At 41.3% G+C, this 24,278-nt stretch overlaps 1 protein-coding gene across 11 annotated transcripts in view; it reads right to left on the bottom strand.

Annotated features, from left to right (window-relative positions):
* Nucleotides 1-24,278, bottom strand: part of fmnl2a (formin-like 2a) — a 255,298-nt gene that overhangs the window by 34,060 nt on the left and 196,960 nt on the right. For 8 of the 11 annotated variants that reach the window (XM_048534453.2, XM_048534446.2, XM_048534447.2 and 5 more), the window contains exons 10-16: nt 18,325-18,399; nt 14,460-14,570; nt 12,714-12,863; nt 8,216-8,317; nt 3,255-3,552; nt 1,921-2,103; nt 174-194 (exon numbers count right to left, since the gene is read on the bottom strand). In XM_048534453.2, coding sequence (XP_048390410.1) covers nt 174-194; nt 1,921-2,103; nt 3,255-3,552; nt 8,216-8,317; nt 12,714-12,863; nt 14,460-14,570; nt 18,325-18,399 — 940 coding nt within the window. The remainder of the gene's footprint in view (nt 1-173; nt 195-1,920; nt 2,104-3,254; nt 3,553-8,215; nt 8,318-12,713; nt 12,864-14,459; nt 14,571-18,324; nt 18,400-24,278) is intronic. The other 3 variants (XM_048534452.2, XM_048534454.2, XM_059647277.1) reach the window with 1 other exon arrangement.

The following is a 24,278-nucleotide window of genomic DNA, read 5'->3' as shown; positions in this document are numbered from 1 at the left end:
GTAGGCAAAGTTTACTGGACCCACAAAAACTGTGGGACACACTCAGATAAATTGCTTGGTGTGCTCTAATTTTGTGGAGTAAAATGCACTGAAAGAACCACACTCAACAAAACATATCACTGCTTGAAAGACAGACACAGTGTAATACATTAATACAGCATAAAGAAACCTACAGAACAGCTTGATTGGTCCCTCTTGTATGGAAGCAGAAGGGTAGATAAAGAAAGATAGGTTAGCAGAAGAGAAGTCATACAATGTGCAAGGGATAGCAGAAATCATTTATCATTGCCAAGCACTCTCATGGAGAAAATAACTTAGGAAATTTATTGCACACAATTTTACCACCGATCGAACTCAGAGTTACAAATTGAATAGATTCGTCATGACACGGCTTGTTCAATATTTTACTTTCTAAAGTTTACAAGTTACCACAAAATTATTATGATATTACCATAAGCCAATTACAATGCATAGCCATATTGTTGATGCAACCTCATCAATCTATGTATGTTGTTTTTACATCTAGTAGTCATAATGGGACCACTATGTTATGCAAATTCCAATCCAATCTTTTGCTTATCTTTTTTAAATCAAAAAGCAGTCCCAGATTTTTTTAAAAATTGTGTTATGAATCTTTGCTACTGGCATTTAATTTCTGTCACCATTCATCATTATTCTCTCTTTTCCGTCCCAATTACTTCATTCCCTCTTCTCCATCAATCAAAGGACACAGGAGCCATATTTGGTAAAGAAAAATCAACAGGAGTTTTCCTCCTTTCACACCCTTTCCATTTTTCCAATTCCATTACTTTTCCTTCCCCTTCCCTCCATTGATTTTTTGAACGTTTTTGTCTAAATTACCAATCATTCTCAGACTCAGACGGCTGAAGGTCTTGAACCTACTGCCAGATGGTGGTAAGGAATGTATAGTATGACTTGCATTCCAGTTTTTGTTCACTGTCTCCATGTGGAGGAGCATTTTTGCTTTCTGTCTAAAAGTCTTTAGTTGCCAACTGCTATCAGGCGACCCGAGATCAGGATTATGATACGGAAAGAATACAAAATACATATCCCAGTTGCCAAATACCCTTCAGTAACTTGCCCCTTTCTGTAAGTCTTCACCTTCTAATGGGCCCGTGAGTTATAAATTAAAGGAACAAATCAAAAAGTGTAACCACAACCTACGGCAACGAACTGCAGACAGAAGCAGCAGGTTACAGAAGGTATGTGTCTCTTAGAGCTCTCTGTGTGGACGAGAAAAGTACTCCAACAGCCTTTCAAGTGAACCTTTAGCCTTTCCTAACCGTGGCAATTTGACTGATCTCACCCTCCCTCCCACTCTCCCCCGAAACCCCTGTAAAACTTCAATCTCAAGTTGCCTACACTGGATGATTCTGGCCTGACCCACGCCCCCTCCTTCCGTCCCTCGCTCTGATCGCCAGAGTTGGAACATTCCCTCTCACCAAGTGTTGACCTTTCCAAACTGCCTCCTGCCATTAGCTTTCCTACCACCCAGCCTGTCCACATGGCTGACAGTCAGAAAATGGAGGAAGGAAATCGACAAGGAACCATCTTGGCAACAAGCAGGTCCCGCAGGTTGGTGGGAGCCACCCACAATCACAAGATCTCCACCTTTGTGTTATAATTGGAGCGATAGCACCTCTAGCTGAAAGCCACAAATGAAGTAACTGATACCTTCACCTGCAGCCACACCAACTTTACTAGCCGGTCTAGAATATGGAGGTAGCAAACTCCCGATGTCGTGCTGAATATTCCTTTTTATATCCAAATAAGGCAACCCAATTTTTTCACCTGAAGTACATTATATATTCCTGAACTCATGAAATGATCAATTAGTGTCATCCCCCGCAAACTAGGTACCTAAGAAACAGTTTGTGACTAGATATACCATAATATTACCTGCTAAGCCAGGATTAAAAATTAGAGTCGGGGCTGCCCCTGGCAATGGAGGAGCTGCTGGTGGCGGCGGTGGCGGAGGTGGTGGGGGAGGAGGAGCAGGTGGAGTTTCTGCCGTTGGAGGTGGTGGTGGAGGAGGAGGGGGAAGAGGTGATGATGCTTGGACTGACACTGGTCCATTTTGCACTGCCAGAAACACAAAGAACAGAAGTTATATTTAGCTTCCAGAAGTGATCCAAATACCAGTGCCAATCTAGCAAACATTTGCTTCTTGCACGCAGTGAAGGCTATTGGACGTCATTGGCTTTCAGAAGCAGTTACCTAAACATGTCAGCAGACAATTCATATTAAACACATGGCTATAATTTTATATTATATTTTCAGAATTAGAGCAGAAAATGTCAACTTACCACGAAGAGAATGTAGATAGAATACAATAATCTTCATTGTGTTTACCTAGTCTTTCCAGTCAAGTTTAGCTCCCTACTACATAATTCTTCAGGGTCACACACATCCAAGAGATACGTGTGGATATACGTTTTTGTAACGCAGAATTAAGATTCTCGACTAAAATTGCAAAATCAACCAGGTTCTTCCTGTTTGCAGACTAAACCTAAGAGCAGGAGAGTTTCCAGGATGGAAAACATTGGTCTACTATAGTGAGAAAACCTGGTGGGTTTTTTGGCAATCAGACAACCTTTGGAGATGGGCTGTTGTCAGACCTTCTGATGAAATCAGGACCCTGGACAAAGCAGTCCCACGCACTTGGCAACTTCAGAACTCAGCAGCGCCATGGCCCAGGCAGTACCTACTGTGAGGAAAACAAACCCGAGGCTCTCAGTGGACGATCACTGATGGAAAGCCTAAGCATTGCCCATGGGGGCCTTCTGGGCTTGTGAGTTGTAGGGACAGAGGGCATGATTGTACAGAGCAAAGGCAAGGGGTGGCTTGTAGCAGTCACACTCCTGCCCTAGGTCCAGTTCCCCAGTCATGTACAAATTAGTGCAGATTGTTGCACCCCAGTTTCCAATCCGATAGCCCATCTGCACTGGTCAAGCTATTTGTGTTGGCCAACTCTTTACAACCCCTTATGGAACTGAACTAAATGCAGACCAGGCAGGATAATACCCTTAAGCTGTCACTAATTTGGTGAGATTCTGATCCACCATCATTCTGCCAAATTAAATTCACTTTCCATCACTACTAAGTCCACTGTTTCTGGGCCTGAAAGATTGTGCCTGCAGTTACTGCCACACCACAAAGGTAATGGAATTGTACCATGTTTAGTCCCCGGTTTCCTATATTTTGCAATTAATTTCAATCTCAAAATGCCTTACCTGCACCTGGCAGGCATGGAGGTGGTGGGGGAAGGGGTAGCATTGATCCTGATGCCTCAAGCGGTGGTCCTGTATAAAGACTGGATATGTGCTCTGCACCTGGAGACAGTGCTGTAGAAGATAAAACTGGTACAATGGCAATGTCACCATCTCCTTTCTTCTGGACTTTGATAGACCCCTGCTTCTCCAATTCATGGATTTTTTTCTCTAGGTGGTTATGTCTTTGTATGGTCTCCTCTTTCTCTTTGATCATTCGCCGTAGTGTGTGTACTTGCGTGTTGGTATCTTTGTAAACCTCCTATGAAGTGGAAAGAAAAAAAAAAGCACAAAAAAAGACAATAAACAAAATGTCGAATTTGCACTTGCATGCAGCGTTTTCACATCACATCCAAATGCTTCCCTTTGCCTTTCCTTCATACATTACTAAAAGAAAACTGATATTCCTTCACTTACTATCAATTGTAAAGACATTTTCAAATTTCATTCTGATGTTGAAAAATTGAAGTAAGATATGAACTTGCAAAGATACCACTAGCAATCCCAGTGATTTGAAGATCAGACAGAAATCTCTTAAATACTTAATGAAGCAATCTGAAGAGCATTTTCAGAAAACCTAGAGCAAATCATTACACAGTCTGAGGAAGTCTGGAATTTTGAAATAACAAGGACAAAAATGCCTTAAAATAAGCCAAACTCGTACCCTCACAAATGAAAATAAAAATCCAAATGTAACCAAATGCTCTGACTCAAATCATGAATCATTCATCACATTTCCACCCGGTTTCCCCATTCTTGACACTCATTTAAAATGCAGGGCACTTGCAACATTAGCTCCATTATATTGTAGTCTGCAGCAGCAAGTTTGTATAGGGTCAGGTTCAGGTCACATTTACTGCCCGAAGACACCAAGACAGCGCATTAAATTAAAGTTTAACTGATGCTCAAGAAATGAGCCTAGACCATGAGCTTTCTGTGGACCACAGCACTGGTACATTACTGATATCAACAACAAGCGGAAGCTTATTGTGAAAATGAGTCGTGTTGATAGGTAATCAGTCGCAGGACAGCAAGGTTTTTTTTGTTGTTGCAGGCTGCACTGGCTTGTAATCAATCTCCATAATTCAAGTGTTTTGGAATTGAATTAACCAATAGTTCACAAAAAGGAATTACAGCTTCTCATAGAAAGAAGGCCTTGTATTGTACATCACTCTCTCAAACTTAGGATGCCGCAAAGTTTGTTCATAAAGTTCTTGAGAAGTGTGATTGCTTTCAGCAGCAGATGAGCAGGGCAGTGTCAAGCAAGATTACAGAGGTGACAATAAGCAGTCTCATCTGATAGTGCATGTAATCAGAAGCTTATTTTGGGGTCAACTACAAAGCAAGGCGCTGAACATTCTGACTCAGCTTCGAACAGTTGCCGCAAAAGAGATAAAGTCTGTAGTGACAGAATTGGGGCTTATGGCAGGGACCAATGTCAATGGCTTCATTATAAATTCCTAGCTGGGGGACATTTCTACTCGTCGTAAAGGATGTTGAACAGGTAATCTGATATTTTAGATACAGAGGGGGACTTATGAGAAGTGACAGAGGGGGCACATGCATTCTCGTGAAATCTAAAATTTGTTATTATGCTGGAATCAGTGATGTAGAGATAACTTTCACAGAGGGACTGAGACAGATCAAGAAATAGAGAGTGAAAAGTGAAAAAGCAATTATAGATCGGCAAATCTACAAAAGTAGTGCTTGCAAGTAATCTCGGATACAGAACACTGCAGTCATATTCAGGCTTAAATAACCAAATCCTGAGGTCAAAGAGCAATTTTAAATTAACTGGAAATGTCAACCTCTGTAAGAATATATTATTAAACATTACTCACATTAAGCCACACATTATTATAACTACTGGAGTTTTACATTCTATCCAATTTAACTTTAAGGTCACATATTTGAGGAGATACTGGTGGGTTCGAGTTTAGTTGCTACCTAGAATCCTTTAATAAATCACAGAATCCCTACAGTATGGAAACAGGCCCTTCGGCCCAACAAGTCCACACCAACCCTCACAGCATCTTATCAAGACCCATAGTCAACACACCCCTGAACACTATGGGCAATTTAGCATGGCCAATCCACATAACCTGCACATCTTTGGACTGTGGGAAGAAATTAGAGCACCTGGACCAAACTGGAGCACCCAGAGGAAACTCATGCAGACACGGGGAGAATGAACAAACTTCAGACAGACAGTTGCCCAATGGCAGAATCAAACCCGGGTTTCTGGTGCTGTGAGACAACAGTGCTAACCACTGAGCCACTCCCTTTCTTGTACATTTTTTTGTATGATTTTGAAATCTGAGAGCAATTCTTGGAAGCATGAAGGCCAGGAAAATGTGAGCAGTACCATTTGCTTTTCTATTTATAAAGTAAGTTTCATTTACTTGTATACAGCTAGGCATAATGAGTTAAATAATTTCCAATTAAAGTCAAAAGCCCCATTACTGTAGGTGTGCTTTGTTTTAAAATTACAATGCTTAACTGTTGTGAAGGCAATGCAAAGGTCAACAAAAAGACTCCTGAAAATATGAACACTAGAATGCGTTCCAACAAAAGTCAATTAAACAGGTTGCAACTCTCTTGGTCCCGGTGATTTGGAATACTTCATTTCTTTATACATTTTTACACAGCAAGTGATAATGAACTGAAACCCACTGCGTATAAGAATGGTAGAAGTGGAGACAGCAAACATGTTCTAAGGGAAATTGGATGGGCATATGAGAGAAAGAAACTTGCAGGGCAGCAAGGATAGAGTGGGAGAATGGGATGGATTGGATTGTTCTACCAAACACCCTCATGAGCAACAGGCTGAAAGGCCTCCTCTGTGCCTGAATGACTCCATGGTCAGCATTTAATTGGTGGATTTAGAAATTGAGTCATGCACTTAAACAGACAAGACAATGCAGGGTGGGGAGCCTGAAACCTTCTCCCTCTGCCTGCTTGAGTCAGGGGCAGAACTTGTGGACAGTCATCAACTGGGGGAGTAACCGTACACTAAGTCTGAATGGAGGGGAACTCTTTTTCAAAGCTTCTCATTGCCTGATCGTGTGACCCAGCAATGGAAAGGAGAGTCCATGAAGAATCACCCAACTGCCGTTTTCTCTCGCCCCCATCTAGCCAGCAAGCGCCAGCCAATCTTCAATCATCTATCAGCTGGGTCTCCCCCAGTGACCTTCAGCTCTCTATGGGTGCCTTACCAGCAGCAATCACCACTTCCAGTGGGTCTGGTGGGCAACTGAGAACCACCAATCTCTGATTGGTCAGCAGCTATTGGGCAGCACAGTTTCAGCCCCCATAAGAGGTTAGGAAGAAAGCTTCTTTTTAAATCGGCAAGCCTCCAGAAGGTATGTAAGAACTCCTATTGCCAGATCTAAATTCACCCAAAGGCTCAAAGACATTTCCATCCTGATTGTTCTCGTGATACCTCTGAGCAAGCCCTCAAACTTCAAATCCAGTTATTACTGAATCTTGTGCATCTAAGGCAGTTGTTGAGTTTAGTGGTGTCTGGATTGGTGCCTTACGATTGGTAGTGGAAAGAATCTTTCAAACTACCTGTCTGTTTGGGACTGGCATCCCTCTGCACACAATAACAAACACACCCTGATCACCTAATACCCCATATAACTGAATTAATTCGGAAGGACTAAAACATCTTACAAAATTTAACAAACATGTTACAAAATTTAACAAACACTCCTTTCAACCCAGTACTCACTAAACTGGCTCAGATGTGTTACCTTGTGTTGGTGAGCAGGAACAAGACAGATCATGTCACATAAATGGGGATAACCTGCAGACAGCCCTACACAATGCACTCATTTTGTACATTGATCATTTTAGTTCGAACCAAAGAACTGGAGAAAAAGGGGGCTCTGCTTAATCCATATGAACCTTTTCTGGACAGCTGCATTAGCTCACTATCAACATCATGGGCATTAGATTTGACCAGAAACTGAACTGGATCAGCAATATAAATACTATTGCTAGAAGAGCAGGCCAGATGGTGGGAATCCCACAGCACGTAGCTCACCTCCTGACACCTCAAAGCCTGTCCATGATCTCCAAGGCACAAGTCAGCAGTGTGTTGGAATATGTACCATTTGCCTGGATGAGTGCAACTCAACTACACAGAAGAAGCTTGACATCATCCAGGAGAAATCAGCCCACTTGATCAGCATGAAATCCGCAGACACTCACTTCCTTCACCACTGACACTCATTAATATTTGTGTATACTTTCTACAATTCATACTACAGAAATCACCAAAAGCTCTTTACACAACTACTTCCACCACGAAGGACAAGGGCAGTAGATAGAGGGGAACACCAGCACCTGCAAGTTCCCTTCCAAGCCACTTACCATCCTGGCTCGGAAATGTATTAATGTTCCTTTAGTGCCACTGGGTCAAAATCCTGTAGTTCTCTCCCTAAGGGCATTGGGCTGCAGTGGTTCAAGAAAGGGCAGCTCACTACCACCTTCTCAAGGTCATCTACAGACATGCAATAAATGCTAGCCCAGCCAGAAGCACCCAAATTCTATGGCAGAATTTTTAAAAATTCATGTGAACGAATGAAAAAAATTAACATAAAGTGATATAGAATTGTAATTTTTTTTACATTTAATGCAGACTTATTGTGCTGTTGCTCTTGGCAAGTTGGAAGATGCTTTTGACAATGTGTGAACAATGTTTGAACTCAGTTTTGGAACATTTATCAGTTGATCAAGGTAACAATTCAGACAGAAATCAGTTAATTTAGTTTATGCAACAGTTTAAAATAAAAACCTCACAGCAAATTGGTAGTCTGTTTCTCTTCTCCATAAAACAAGCAGCTGATTCACATAATTACTGAAGACCAAGCTGAAACCTATTGTTTCTCATGGCTGCAGAGAAATTCTCTCAAACTTACTCTTATAACTTCCAGTTCTTTACTTCTTTGCATCAACTGCTTTTCCAGTTCCACAATTTTTTCCATTGCTTCATTTTCAGTATCTTGCAACTTTTCTGACAACTGAAATTAGAATTTGATATATTAGTCTATTGTTTGCAGTGGTCAATAAGCAGTCCAAAAAAAACAGCATTCATTCTGCTTGTCTGGAAGACTGATTATTCTCGGCAACAAATAGTTTAACCCCAGAATATGAGGTTTCAGAATCAGGTTTGAACTTCAAGTTGAAGCAAGTTCCTTGATCAGAGCTAGAGTGGCAGTAGGAGCACTACAATTGTAGTTAAGTGGGGGAAATCCACGAGGTTTCTTGTTTCAAACTGTTATTCAATTACTGTGAGTTGCTACATTTTTGTAGGGCAAATTGTAGGACAGGGCTTATAATACTAAGGTCCTGGGGACTGCTGCTGATCAAAGAGACCTTGGAGTTGCAGGTAGATAGGATATTGAAGGCTGCATTTGGTATGTTTGCCTTTATTGGTCATTGAGTATAGGAGTTGGGAGGACATATTGTGACCGTACAGGACATTGGTTAGACAACAAAGTGTGAAGCTGGATGAACACAGCAGGCCAAGCAGTATCTCAGGAGCACAAAAGCTGACGTTTCGGGCCTAGACCCTTCATCCCCGAAACGTCAGCTTTTGTGCTCCTGAGATGCTGCTTGGCCTGCTGTGTTCATCCAGCTCCACACTTTGTTGTCTTGGATTCTCCAGCATCTGCAGTTCCCATTATTTCAGGACATTGGTTAGGCCCCTTTTGAAATACTGTGTTCTGTTCTGGTCTCCCAGCTATAGGAGGGGTGTTGTCAAATTTGAAAGAGTTCAGAAAATATTTACAAAGATGTTGCCAGGATTGGAGGACTTGAGCTATAGGAAGAGGCTGAATAAGCTGGGGCTATTTTCCCTGGAGTGTTGGAGGCCGAGGAGTGACATTATAGAAGTTAATATAATCATGAGGGGCACGGATAGGGTAAATAGACAAGGTCTTTTCCCTGGGGTGGGGGAGTCCAAAACTAGAGGAGGCATAAGTTTAAGGTGAGAGATGCAAGATTTAAAAGGGACTTAAGGGACAACTTTTTCATGCAGAGGGTGGTGCATGTATGGAAATAAGCTGCCAGAGGAAGTGGTGGAGGTTGGTACAATTACAATATTTAAAAGGCATCTGGATGGGTGCATGAATATGAAGGGTTTACAGAGATATGGGCCAAATGCTGGCACGTGGGACTAGATTAATTTAGGATATCTGGTCAGCATGGACGAGTTGGACTGAAAGGTCTGTTTCCATGCTGTACAGCTCTATGGCTCTATGGCTTCTGGCAAAACTATGCAAAGGTCAGGAATCGACAAGATGGGATTCAGTTTCAACACACTCTCACTCGCTGTTAAATGTCCCATCAGTGCTCAGCACCAAGGTTTAAAGGTAGCCACTGAGGTGAGGCAGCAAAAGGCAACTGACACTCAGGGCACTGAATCCCAGTATGGATTCAATGCTGTAAGGAAATGAGGATGTGGGAAATATTGGAAAATATAAACTGCAAAGTAAGAAACATTGACAGTAGGACATAATATAGAAGAGACAAACTTGCTTTTATTTTGAGCACCATCTAATCTTTCATTCTAAATCGGATTTCATTCTGAGCTACCCACATTTAGAAGCCAGTCTTTAGGTAATTGAATTTGTTCAACCAGGTTTTAAAGAAATCATTAAATGCAATGGATAATGTAAAGGCAAAAGACCTCAAGTACATGCAAGCTGTAGTGAAGACACACTTGGTCCTGAACTAGCTACCAACACTTCCCCACCCCACCACATCCTAACCTAGCTGTTCCAGTGCTGCCAGAACACCAGCATCTACCCAGCAATGTGGAAATTTGCCCGGGTATGTTCTGTACACAAGGCACAGGACAAACCCAGCCAACTGCTCCCAGACTACTATCTGAATTGAAGGGGAAACAAGAGCCAAATCTAGCTGTGGCAGAGATAGTAGGAACTGCCAATGCTGGAGAATTTGAGATAACAAGATGTAGAGCTGGATGAAAACAGCAGGCCAAGCAGCATCAGAGGAGCAGGAAAGCTGATGTTTTGGGTCTAGACCCTTCTTCAGAAATGGGGGGCAGGAAGGAGGCTCTGAAATAAATAGGGAGACAGGGCGAGGTGGATAGAAGATGGTTAAAGGTGAAGGTAGGTGAGAGGAGACGGACAGGTCAAGGATGTGGGCTTTGCAGAACACCTTCGCTCAGTTCGCAATAAACAACTGCACTTCCCAGTCGCGAACCATTTCAACTCCTCCTCCCATTCCTTAGACGACATGTCCATCCTGGGCCTCTTGCAGTGCCACAACGATGCCACCTGAAGGCTGCAGGAACAGCAACTCACATTCTGATTGGGAACCCTGCAGCCCAATGGTACCAATGTGGATATCACAAGCTTCAAAATCTCCCCTACCCCCACTGCATCCCAAAACCAGCCCAGCTTATCCCTGCCTCCCAAATCTGTTCTTCCTCTCACCTATCCCCTCCTCCCACCTCAAGCCGCACCTCCATTTCCTTCCTACTAACCTCATCCAGCCCCCTTGACCTGTCCATCCTCCCCGGACTGACCTATCCCCTCCCTACCTCCCCACCTACACTCACCTTTACTGGCTCCATCCCCGCCTCTTTAATTCGTCTGTCTCCTCTCCACCTATCTTCTCCTCTATCCATCCTCCATCCGCCTCCCTGTCTCCCTATTTATTTCAGAACCCTTTCACCCTCCCCCTTTTCTGATGAAGGGTCTAGGCCCAAAAACGTCAGCATTTGTGCTCCTAGGATGCTGCTTGGCCTGCTGTGTTCATCCAACTCTACACTTTGTTATGAAGGGCATGGATGTCAGGCTAAGATTTGAAAATAAAAGTGAAAGCTATAAGAAAACCAGAAAGAATGAGAAGAGACCAACGGCTAGAATAAGACAGAAGCTAAAAGTCTTTCCAAGTATATAATTAATAAAAGATTCATAAAAGAAGTAGGCCAATTACACACGAAAAAGGGCTTAATACATGGCTGAGGTATTAAATTAGTACTTTGCATTTGTCTTTACTAAAAAGGTGCAGCCAAAGATCACTGATGTTTGCATCTCATTCAGTGCCATTCATAACTCTCAGATGCTGAAACAGCCCATGTCTACCTGCATAGACGATACTCAGACTTGGGCTGGTAGATGGTAAAGTAATATCTATGCCACAGAAGTGCCCGAAAATGAACACCCGCAACACAAGAGATTCTAACTACCTCCTCTTGATATTCAACATCATTAACATCTATGAATTCTTCCATCAACTGCTTAGCAATTATCACCGATCAGTAATTGAATTAGTCGAGCTATATAAGTAGTGTGTCAACAAACGTCGATCGGATGCTGGACATTCTGTGACAAACAGCTCACCTCCAGCTCCTCAGAGCCTGTCCACCAACTACGGTGTATGTGTGAGGAGTGTGATGGAATACTCTCCACTTGGTTGGTGACTGTAGCTCCAACAAAACTCAAGAAGCTTGAAACCACCCAGGACAAAGCTGCCCGAACGGTTGGATCTCATCCACCAACTTTAATATTCACTTTCTCCACCACCAATGCACAGCGGCAGTAGTGTGTACCATGTACAAGATACATTGTGGCAACTCATCAAGGTCACTTTTATAGAATCTTCTAATCCCATGATCCCTGGCACATGAAAGTATCAGGGCGGCCAATGCATGGGAACTCCACCTGAAACTCCACTTCTGAGCCACACTCCACCCTGAGTTGGAACTATATCCCTGTTACTTCACTTGGTCAAATACCTACAGCTCCCTTCCTACCAACACTGTGTTTGTACACAAGACACAGCATACCTGCCAATACTTTCCCAAGTACAATTAGTGATAGGCAATAAACACTGACTTAGTCCACATCCCATGAATGAATAAAAAAGTTAATTTTGAACATCAGTCAATTTGTACACCTGTAAGGTCTTCTGAACAGCAAATATTCAATTTGTATTCATTTGACCAATGGTTCAGAGAGAATCTGGTTATGATTATTTTATTCACTAAATAAGTTTTAATGCATTTTTTAAAAAAATCGTATCTACCAAACACCACAATTCATAACTACATCTGACAAAACTGACAGGCTAATCTGCTCTACAAAATATTCTTTGAAGTCCTGAAGAGACTCAATTATCAAAGTGATAACAACATCACAGATGTCTACTTATTGTGGTATTCTGCACTAGGCAAATCCTTTGCATTATTATCCAGTAATAAAGATATAATTCTACTTTTGTACCCTAACCTGTTTAGCAGTTAACTGATTCTGAAATTATTTTGTAGTATTTCAAAACAAAATTAATGATTTTATGGCTGCAACTAATGATTAAATGCACTTTTAAAAAAAACCACAGTGATTGGGCGCTGCAGTTTAGTTGAAAATTTAAAGCAACGGTTACATGAGAAATGTTTTCTTCCAGTTCTTCCACTCTCTCTAAGGCAGCATTCTTCGTTTCAGCATCTTCAAGTAAAGCACCCACATCAAAGACATTGTCCAAGTAGGCTTGTATCTGCACCTGCAGTTTGTCACTCTCCGTGTTTTTCAGTTTCTAAACAAAAAAGACAATTTTTCAACATTACACTTGCAGCAAGTTACCAAGCTACTTTAAAAAGGTGGAAAATAGAGTAGTAAAAAGTCACTGGAATTGGATAGTGTAATAAGTTGTTTGTATTTTTGTAGCCTACACTAGCACCTCTCCTTGGCTTTATGATGTGCTGAATTTATATTTTTGAGAGAGATTTAATAGGGAATTATAAAGCATTTTCGACTATTTGCATTCCATTTCAATATTAAACACTCCTACGGTCTATGCGATTCCCCCAGTTTTGATCTCTCTGGCACATCTGCTTTGACGATGCCCATCCATATCAATGCTTTTTGATGTATTTTCCTTCTAATCAGTTAAGTGTAGGATGCTGCATTTAGCAGGAAGCATAAAGAGTTGTTGGAAAATAAAATCTAATTATGGCACAAAGGGATGACAGGCGAGGGGAATGCATATACACAATTCATTAAAATTCATGGCACAAGTTATTAACACCTTAAGAGAGTGCTCACTTCTGGTGGGATAACATCAAAAAGCAAAGAAATATGTTAAGTTTGTTTAGCACCTTCGTTAGACCAAACTTAGAGAATGGTAAGCATGTTAAAAAATGAATATAGAGGGGCTGGATATGGTGCAGTGAAGATTTTCCAGGAGCACACTAGAATGAAGAGGTATATGTCTATCAGGAAAGGCCAAACAGGTTGATTCCCTTCACTCACAGGAAAAAAGAAATGGCTCGACGAGACCTGATTGCGCAAGAAGCGGAGATGTACTTAAGGAGACTAGTGGAGCTGAATGGCCTCACATTGTGCAGTATATCGCAGGTAATTTTGGAGAGAATGGGAGATTCCCTTGAATATCCACTCTCAATCTATTTTCAGATCATATTAATGCTTGAGCTACAACCCTGGACAAAACAGTATAAAATGTAAATACCTGCATTTGAGCCAGTAGCATCAATGTTTGACTTTCAACAAAATATGTCCTAATTGATAGTGTAGAACAAAGTGATCTAAAGGATGACTGTTCTTCTATCTGTTTTCCAGCATATCTAAAGTTTCAGACAACTTTAGATCAAGCCTTTCATACTCAGATTGTTCATTCGATCCATAATTTACAGTGAGATAGCACACATAATAATTCACAACAGCTTTCTTTACATAGTTCCAGATCTTCTAAATCACCCCAGAATAAATAACACAATTTCTTCTTAAGGTAATTAAGTTGTTGCCACATCTTCTCTATTCCCTTTTGAACTTTTAGAGTATGGATTTTTCTTACATTATTCATTTATTTACACTACTAACAGATTCTGAGGTAAACTGGCATCCAAGATTGGGCCAGTGGAAATTAAATTGACTTGTGTCAGGTAAAGGCAATTACTGCTGCAAAAGCCATCAAACTTAATACTAAGAAGTATAAATTTGAAGCTTCAAAATCAATTTTTTTCTAAGAAATCCATTCTATATTCACAGATAGTCATCTTGCTCTAAATCAGTAATTCGTTACTGCGAAGAAAAACAAACTGGTTTCTGGATGTGGAAATGGAATAATGTTGTGAAACAACTTGCACTAGTTACTAAATGAAGGAATACCCACATCCAGATATTCATCCAGTCCTAGTTTGGTGAACTCATATTGGAGATGCACTCGGAAATTCATATCCTCAACAGAATGGACCACAATGTTAATAAACTGCATACAGGCCACCTAGAAGCAAAAGAAGATAAAAAAATTTACAACTGGTAGAATTCTCTCTTCAGACATTCAACTGATAAAATAGAAAGCATACCTTCATTCTATAATAATTAAATTTTCAGTTTCAATTGAAAACCATTTAATCCAACTTAGTAATGTAATAATAACTCAAAGCACTTGTCAGTTATAATGATTTGGTTTTTGTTTTAAAAACTGTGTTAACATCAATGACAATGAGTGCTCTCATCTTGAGAACAACTACATTCTCTGAAACAACCTGTTCAATATTTTCGCAGAATCAGGAGAACACCAGGAAAGCATTAAAATTGCAAGGTCTTCCAAGTGCAAATTGGTGTGTATTAGTTTGGAATGATTTGGCTAAGAAAACCTTTAGGAATAACATTACAGTCCTAGGCATATGGCAAAATAATAATTACAGGTGTTACTCAAAGACCCAAGGTTTTATTAGTCATTTTAACTATTATGTCTCAACTCTAATCAGCAATACAGAGGCATGTGAGCTCAGGAGAGGACACAGAAGAGCTCTCCCATTCCCACCAGGGTGTGAAAAGATTGTTGAAAGTCTTCATTTTTGACCAAGAATGTAGGTTACCTCAGAAAGGTTAGTAACCCAATAAATAAAGTAAAAAGTTCATATGGAATTGGGGTCCTTCCATTATATTAAATGAAAATGGTCAGAAGTTTGAACAATAAAGGAAATGGTGCCATGATGCAGAGTTACAGAGCATTTTACGTCAAGGAACTTCAGTATCACAGATTTATGTTTCAATGTTTTATCAGCTAATTCTCAGAAAGAAATATTATTGACATTGCAGCCTTCTTCACTTCAACACAGCAAATAGCTGTGGTTTGTGGTTCAGATATAAATAGTGTCCACATCATTCAGTTGTTTATCCCACAGCAGTTTTTCTTTCCCCTGTTGGAGCCCACAGCACAGGGTTCTCATTGATCCCCACCAAATTCTGACCATTTTCTACACATTAACAGTTTAAACATTGTAAACCAGTGGACAAGTTCTAAACTCTGCAGTCCTGCCAAATCCAATTATGGAGTACAGTGGACAATTAAACTCTAATAGGAAGAGAATGACTCATGAACATGCCCATCCTCAAAGATGATGAAGCCAGTTCTTCAATGGTAAGGGCAAGGTTGAAGCTTCAGCCAGAAATGACTATCAGATGATCCAACTCAGTCTCCACTTGAGGTCCTAGCATCACAGATTCCATCTTCAGACAATTTCATTCACTCCATAGCAGGTCAAGAAATAGCTGATTGCACTGGATACAGCAAAATATACAGATCCTGACAATATCCTGACTGTTATTCCGGTGCTCCAGAATAAGGCACTTCCCTCATCAAGTTAATCCAGTACAGTTGCAAAAGGGGCATCAACTCAACAACATATTAAATTGCCAAGGTACACCATGACCATGAAAAGCAGGAAAAGAAAATCTAAGCCAGCTAAATACCACTCCATCTGTCTACTGTCAATCGTCAGGATATGAAGGTGCTGGTGTTGGACTGGAGTGGATGAAGTCAGAAGTCACAGGACACTAGGTTTTAGTCCAACAGATTTATTTGAAATCACAAGCTTTTGGAGCACTGCTTCTTCATGCTGTCGATGCTCTAAGAATTTGTGATTTCACTTAAACCTGTTGGACTATAGCCTGGTGTTGTGTAACTTCTAATTTTGTCAATCATCAGCAAAGTGATAGAAAGTGTCATCAACAGATGTATCAGACAGCACACACCCAACAATAACCCGCTCATTGATTCTGGATTCCACCAAGGCCACTTGGCTTTGACCTCATTATGGCCTTGTTCAAACATAGAAGAAAACAAGTGAATCCAAGAGATGAGTGACTGCTGTCGAAACCATTTTTCCCAAGAATGATATTGAGGAGTCTTAGCAAAATTGAAGTCAGTGGAAATCAGAGGCAAAGTGGGCCCATACATTACACAAAAGCAGACTACATTTCTTCAACTTTAATCATTTCAGAAATTCCTCACAGTAGCATCCGACCATCTTCAGCTGCTCCATCAATGACCATCCCTCCATCAAAAAGTCCAAAGTGGAGCTAATTGTACAATATTCAGCATAATTCATGACTTCTCAGTTGCTGAAGTAGCCAATATGTACATGGAGAAAGACCTGGAGAAAATCCAGGCTTGCGCTGATAAATGGCAAATAACATTCATATAACACGACTGCCAGACAATAATCATTTCAAACAAGAGATAATTTAACTATCTCCCCTTTACATTCAGTGACATTACCATCACTGAATCCGCCACTGTTAACATCCTGGATGTTATCACTGACAATAAACTTAACTGGACCAGCCGTGTAAATACTGTGGCTATAGTTCACAGCAGTTCAGAAGCTGAAAAAAAGCTGTTATCCCAATTAAAAGACTTACAAGGCACAAGTCAGGAATTGTAGATAACAAGGTGCAGAGCTGGATGAACACAGCAGGCCAAGCAGCATCTTAGGAGCAGAAAAACTGACATTTCAGGCCTAGACCCTTCTGAAGGGTCTAGGCCCGAAATGTCAGCCCTCCTGCTCCTCAGATGTTGCTTGGCCTGCTGTGTTCATCCAGCTCTGCACCTTGTTATCTCAGATTCTTCAGCATCTGCAGTTCCTATTATCTCAGATACAAGTCAGGAATATGACGGATTACTATCTAAAGTGACATGGCATGATAGCTGATTTTCCTCCAACTATCATGGTGTGATACTTATACTCGATCCGTTAACATACAAATGAGACATGAGCCACTGAAGAATTCACTGAACTTTTATTTCAGCGCCTGATATCTACATATCACCACAATCACAAGCACTTGCATATCTGGGTTCAAGTTTAGTAATTCATTGTACTGAAACATACTTCTCCCTCGGCATAAGGTGGAGACTGAAACTTTGCTACCATCATATCACATGTCAGCACATGACAACACCATGAGCGAGTCCCTTAAAGGAAATGTACATATCTGTTTGTGAGGCATAACACAACAGTCTCCATCAAGTCAGATGACAGCAAGTCTAACAACAGTCAAAAAAGGTCAATATCATCCAGGGCAGAAAAGCCTACTTAATCAAAACCCCATCCACATTAACTCTTTAAATATGCCTTAAACATTCATTCCCTTCACACTGTTGAAGAGTGCAACAGTATGTACCATGTGTAAAACGTACTGAAACAACTTGCCAAGCTTTCTTCAAAAGCACCTCCAAAACCCATGAGTTCTTCTACCAAGAAGAAGACAGGGTCACCAGATGCAAACCATACACGATGCTGACTTCGAACAATATTGTTGCTCTTTCACTATCACCCAGTCAAAATCCCGAAACTCCTCTAACTGCATTCTGGGTGCACTTACCCACAGGGACTGCAGCCATTCTAGAACCTGACTCACCACCACATTATTTTGGGGAATTAGGAAGGGTAATAATTACAAACTTTGTGAGATACACCCATAAAATATCCATTAATGATAAAAAAGAGTCACAAAGTTGCATACGGTCAAAGGAAAAATAATGCATTATTAAGCAAAAAAAAAGTTGAGATGCCTGAAGATAAAGTTTATAACTATAACCTCACAGACATTGACCAGTGCAATATTTTTCTAATTATGTATATCCACAGTGGATATCAGCATAGGAAATTCACCTGGAGGGTTAATACATTGTGACAAAGAACTGCTGAAGGGTGTAAGATTTATTAAGTTCATCTATTGCTTACCATGAAGTCAATGTTATTGTCTTCATTTCGAAAGTGTTCCATTAGCTTTTCAAATCGATGCTTTTCACCACACACCTGCGGCGAAATAGAAAGAGAGAAAAATTAAACATTTGGAAGCCCAAAACGGTACTATGATTCCACTTAAACACTAGGGGGTGCTCTATGTATAGATTATGAATCATTTTAATGGCCAGGTTGGCAGTATATAGCAATGATACCCACTGTAATTTTCTCTAAGGTTGGTAAATCAACTGGGAAATAATAGTCATCTCTCTCAAATATAAAAATAAATGGTCAGACAGCATACAATCTGCACAGTTGGTTCGCTGGTGCTGTGTAATCTAGCTATGCTTCTGCTTCTAAACCTAGGAGGTAACCTCAAATACCTCTTCATTGGGAATTATAATTCCAAGCTCTGTGTTATCCAAAAAAAATCAAATTGTGTGATTTGCATGGCAAGGAGATGCAAGGGCTTCTGAATGAGCAGAAGGTGGAAGTCTCCCAGTTCTGTGTTGCCAAGGTAACAGGTAGAGGTTGCTTCCAAGCTTCCAAGGCCTATATTGTTTGCAAGTCTGTGGCTAGAGACTTTAAGTTCTCACTCTCCAGCTGACAATAATGGGGTTTCACAGGAGAGAAAGGCAAGTCTTTGGATCTCAGGCCCAAGGCATTCAAGGCAAGTCAGACAAATTAACACATGATTATCCATGCTTAAGAACAGCTGAGACAAATATATTCCTCATGAAAAATTAGGTGGGGGGAGGCCTTCAAAAATACTTTGATAAACTACAAAATGTCCCCTAAACCAATGGCTCATTTTGGGGGAATACTAAGGGAAAAGAAATTATAGTATAGTTAGGGTAAATTAACTTATTGAGCTATAGAACTGATAAAATTCTAATTTGCATATTCTTAATTATGTGGTAACTATGATATTCATTTATTTTGCAACAATGCTTTAGTCTCATTTATCATGAATCATTCTTTGTAGGTTATTATTTTTTCTCCTCTTCCTTGCAGAAGTCACTGACTTCTTGTGGTATAGCTGGAAAAGCCTCATAGTCCAGAACTTCTGCCTATGTCATCGCAACGAAAGTATGATATGACCATGTGTCTTTACAATTCCCTTCATGAGTGATAACAGCATTCTTCTCAGGTGTTTGGGAACAATATAGAGGTCAAGGAATAAAAACAAAGTGTTGGACGCGCTCAACTGGGTAACAAGATAAATGCATGACTCAAAAACTGGTATGGAAGAAATGGTGATAATAAAATGTGAGGTTGGATGAACACAGCAGGCCAAGCAGCATCTCAGGAGCACAAAAGCTGACGTTTCGGGCCTAGACCCCAATGGGTTTGAATTCATGGGACACTGGCCTCAGTACTGGATAAAGAGGGAACTGTTCCAATGAGATGGATATTGTGTCCAAAGTCCTGGCAGATCACATAACTAGGACCATGGAATGGGCTTTAAACAAAAAAGTGGTAATAGTGCTAAATCAATGGTAAAGGAGAAAGGTAGGTTAGCAGGTTAGTGATGGGATCGTTTGTTACCCAAAAATAAAAGGGACAGACAGAATGTGTGAATGTCATGTTGTTGGAAAATTTGATAATAGATCAAAATTAAAAGCTTCTTATTTTAGTGCACAAAGCATTTGGAATAAGGTAGATGAATTGATGGTGCAAACTGAGGTAAGTGAAGGTTACAAGGACTTTAAACAAGTTGGCCAGCAGATAGGCGGGGTGCAGAGGGTGAGGTGAAGGGAAGCGGGGACACTGGTGGTGGTGGCTCAGAGCTCTGGAATGGTTATGAACGTTTTCAGAACAAGTAATAGGTCAAAGTGTCAGGAACGGGTCAGACACAGCAGGTAAGGGGAAAACTATGAGAAGGAGGGCTGTCGATGTTGCACTCAAATGCATGCAGCATACAAAACAAGGTAAATGAGCTTGTAGCGCAGATTGAAAATTGGTGAATATGATGCTTTGGGTATCACATAGATAGTTTGGCAAGAGGTTCAAGGCTGAGAGCTAAACATCAAAAGATACCTGTCCTATTGAAAGGTGGATGGGCAGAGGGTGTAAGTAAGAAATTAAATTAAATTGAAAGAAAGAAGAGCTATAGGGTCAGAAGATGTAAAATCTGAGAGGGTAGAGCTGTGGAAAGATTAAGGAAAAAAGACCCTGATGGGAGTTATGTACCAGTCTCCGAGCAGTAGGCTGGGTTTGGAACACAAGGTATATCAGGAGAAAGAAAAGTTATAAGAAAAATACTATTACAATATTCACAAGGGACTTCAAAATGCAGGTGAGCTGAGAAAATCAGGTTGCTAGCAGATCCCTTGAAAAGGAATTTGTGGATGTCTACAAGATGGCTTGTGGAAGAGCCCATGAGGGAACTGATAATTCTGGATCTGGTGCTGTGTCATGGAGGCAAACTTGACCAAGAAGCTGAAGGTGAAGGAAGCCCTGGGAACACTGACTCTCCAACAATAGAATTCACCCTGTAATTTGAGCAGGAGAAAAGCGTGAATCTGACATAATTGTATTACAATCAAGTAAAGGTAATTACAAGGACATGAGGGAGGTGCTGACAGGAATTGATTGGAAGAGAGTCCAGCAGGGAAGATCTGGGGATAATTTGGGAGGCGCAACAGAAATTCATCCCAAGAAAGAAGAAATAGACCAAGGGGAGGATGAGGCAATCATGGCTAACAAGGGAAGCCAAGGAGAGGGAAAAAAAGCAAAAGACATACACTGTAGTAGAAGTTAGGGAGAAGCCCGAGGATTTGAAAGCCTTTTAAAATCCAGCTAAAAAAGACAACCAAAAAAGCAGTAAGCTGGGAGAAGATGAAATGAGAATAAACTAGCCAGTAATATAAAAGACGATTGCAAAAGGTAAGGGAGAGGGAAGAGTGAACATTGGACCATTGGGAAATGAGGCTGGAAAAGTAATAATGGGGAGCAAAATGATGGAGGAACTGAATAGGTACTTGGTATCTGTTTTCACAGTGAGGACTCAGCAACATACCAGAACTTCCAGAGAGTAGGTTTTGTGTGTGTGTGTGTGTGTGTGTGTGTCAATTCATGTGCGCGCAGAGAAAAGTTTAGCAGCCACAACTTAGGAGATGATGCTGGGGAAGCTTAAAGGTCTGAATGTAGACAAATCATATGGATTACACCCCAGGGTTCCGGGATTCCGAAGGGGATAGCTAAGGAGATTCGGGAGGCATTGGTGGTGATATTTCAGGGACAACTGCAGTCAGGGATGGTCCCAGAGGACAAGATGAGAGCTAATATAGCACCCCTGTTTAAGAAAGAAGGAAGACAGAAGCTAGTAAGATTTTATAGTGTTACAAAGGACGAGACTGCCAAGTGCTTGGAAGTGCAGACTAAAACAGGACTGAGTCAGTGTGCCTTCATCAGAGGAAGGTCACATATGATAGATCTGTTTAGAACTCTTTGAAGAAGTAACAAGCAAGTTAGACAAGGGAGAGTCATTGGACGAGATGTACTTGGATTTCCTGAAGGCCTTTGACAAGGTGCTGCTCAGGAGAATGTTAAATAAGTTGAGCCCCTGGTGTTAGGAGCAAGGTACAGGGATAGATAGAGGATTGTCTGGCTTGCAGAAAGCAGAGAGTAGGGATAAAGGAGTCTTTTACAGGATGGCAGCTGGTGACTATTGCAGTTCCTCAGGGGTCAGTGTTGGGACCTCAACTATTCACATTAAACATTAACAATCTGGGTGACGGAACTGAGGGCATTGCTGCCAAGATGGCAAATGACACAAAAATAGATGGAGGGACAGGTAGTGTTGAGGAAGTGGGGATGCCGCAGAATGACTTGGGACAGGCTAGGAGAGTAGGCAAATAGCACCAACTGAAATACAACGTAGGAAGGTGTGAGGTTATGCTTTTTGGTTGGAAGGATCGAGGCACAGACATTTTTTTTTAAATGGGAAAAGCATTTGTAAATATGAAGCACTTTAGCGCCCTAGTTCAAGAATCAGCTGGCAGTTAGGAAAACAAATGCAATTAGCATGTTAGTATTCATTTCGAGAGGACTAGAATGCAAGAGCAGAGATGTATAAGGCTCTGGTCAGACACGTTTGTAATATTGTGAGCAGTTTTGGGTCCCATATCAAAGGAAGGATGTGCTGATGTTGGAGAGGTCTACAGGAGGTTTACAAGAATTATCCTGGGGTTGAAGGACTTGTCACACGTAGCCGTTTAGGTCTCAGGGTCTATACTTGATGGAGTTTAGAAGGATGAGGAGGGATCTCACTGAAACTTACAGAATACTGACAGGCCTGGATAGAGTGGACTTGGAGAATTAGTACTAGTAGGAGAGACTAGGACCCAATGGCACAGCCTCAGAGCGAAGGGGTGGCCTTTAATAACTAAGATCAGGAGGAATTTCTTCAGCCAGAGGGTAGTTAACCTGTGGAATGTATTGCCAAAGAAGGCTTTGGAGGCTAAGTCATTGAAACAGAGAAAACTAAGCTCTTGATAGTAACTGGATCAAGTGTTATGGGGAGAAGGCAGGAGAATGGGATTGAGATATATATTAGCAATAACTGAATGGTGGAGCAGACTCAGTGGGACGAATGGCCTAATTCTGCTCCTGCATGGTCTTTATGGTCTTATGGTCCAGCATAGAGATCAAGGTCTATTTGGGATTTGGACAAGCAAATGCCAGTTTAGGGTGACTCTATTCTGATGGTCACTGGATCTGAAACGTTAACTCTGACCTCTCCACAGATGCTGCCAGACCTGCTGAGCTTTTCCAGCAATTACTGTTTTTGTTTCTGATTTCCAGTATCCACAGTTCTGCCAGTTTTTATAAGAAGACTCTGAGGTCTGATGAGAAGAAAAATGTTCATTTGCTAGTGGGAGAAGCCAGGGCTACCTTGTCTACACTGGGCTGCCTAGAATTTGCCACATTTGCAGAAAATCCAGCCACAACGTGACATAATGCAGCACTGTCATCTGTAAGAAATGCAAGCAGGAAGGACATCTGACAAAGGACACAAGCAGACTATGCACTAAAACCTGTGTGGTGTGACAGACCACTTATACTAATACACAAAGCACCACCTCAACTGTAAGCAGGCAGCATGAACCAGCAAGGGACATGCAGACAAAACAGTAAGCACAACTATCACAAAGGAGACCTGCACCTACCAAGCCCTCCACAGAGGGGAATGGGACAGAGAACACAGAAAAGAAAAGAACAAGAGAGAAGAAAAAAGCATGTGGAAGCAAACTGCTGAACACCAACATTGTTTCCCAAACTTCCTAAGCATCAGTGGATTGCAAGAACAGAGGAGGAGCCAGCAGAGGAAGAGCCAGGGGAGTGGCAGCTCATGGAGAAAATGGAGAAGGAAGGACCAAGAAGGAGCCATGCTAATTCCAAAATTAGTGACAAGAGGAGACTCACTCCCAACATATACAACAGCGGCTGCTGCTTTTCAGACAAGGCAGGGCAAAGATGACCTCTACAGAATTGGCAACCGAACACTAAAAGGGAGAGGAAATCCAACCTCCAAATCTTGGAAAAATCAAATAGGTCGCCACATTCCAACCTCAAAGCAAAGCAGTCAGTGCATCCCAGCTCTTGGGAAGGCAGAAGCAAGAATATCTTCAAGGAGAAATAGAGTGGAATAGAGTCCTGAACGTTCATAGCCAGATCCAGCAACATCAAATAGGTGCTCCTACTATAGTTGGGGGAGTTAATATTAAAGAGGGTCTTCAACAGGTGAGGAGCCAGTGACCCACACCCTGTTCCTGCACAGGCTTCCAATATCATCAGCACAAACACAGAAATTGCAGGAGAAACTCATCTGGTCAGGCAGCATCTGTAGAGAGAGACAGACAGAGTTAATGCTTCAAGTCTGACATGACTCTTCTCTAGAACGCCAAGATCATCTTCTCGTCTAGATTCTACTTTGTGGTGCAAGA

Source organism: Stegostoma tigrinum, chromosome 7 (genome assembly GCF_030684315.1).
Source record: "Stegostoma tigrinum isolate sSteTig4 chromosome 7, sSteTig4.hap1, whole genome shotgun sequence".
NCBI lineage: Eukaryota > Metazoa > Chordata > Chondrichthyes > Orectolobiformes > Stegostomatidae > Stegostoma > Stegostoma tigrinum.
This window is presented reverse-complemented; position numbering and strand designations above follow the sequence as displayed.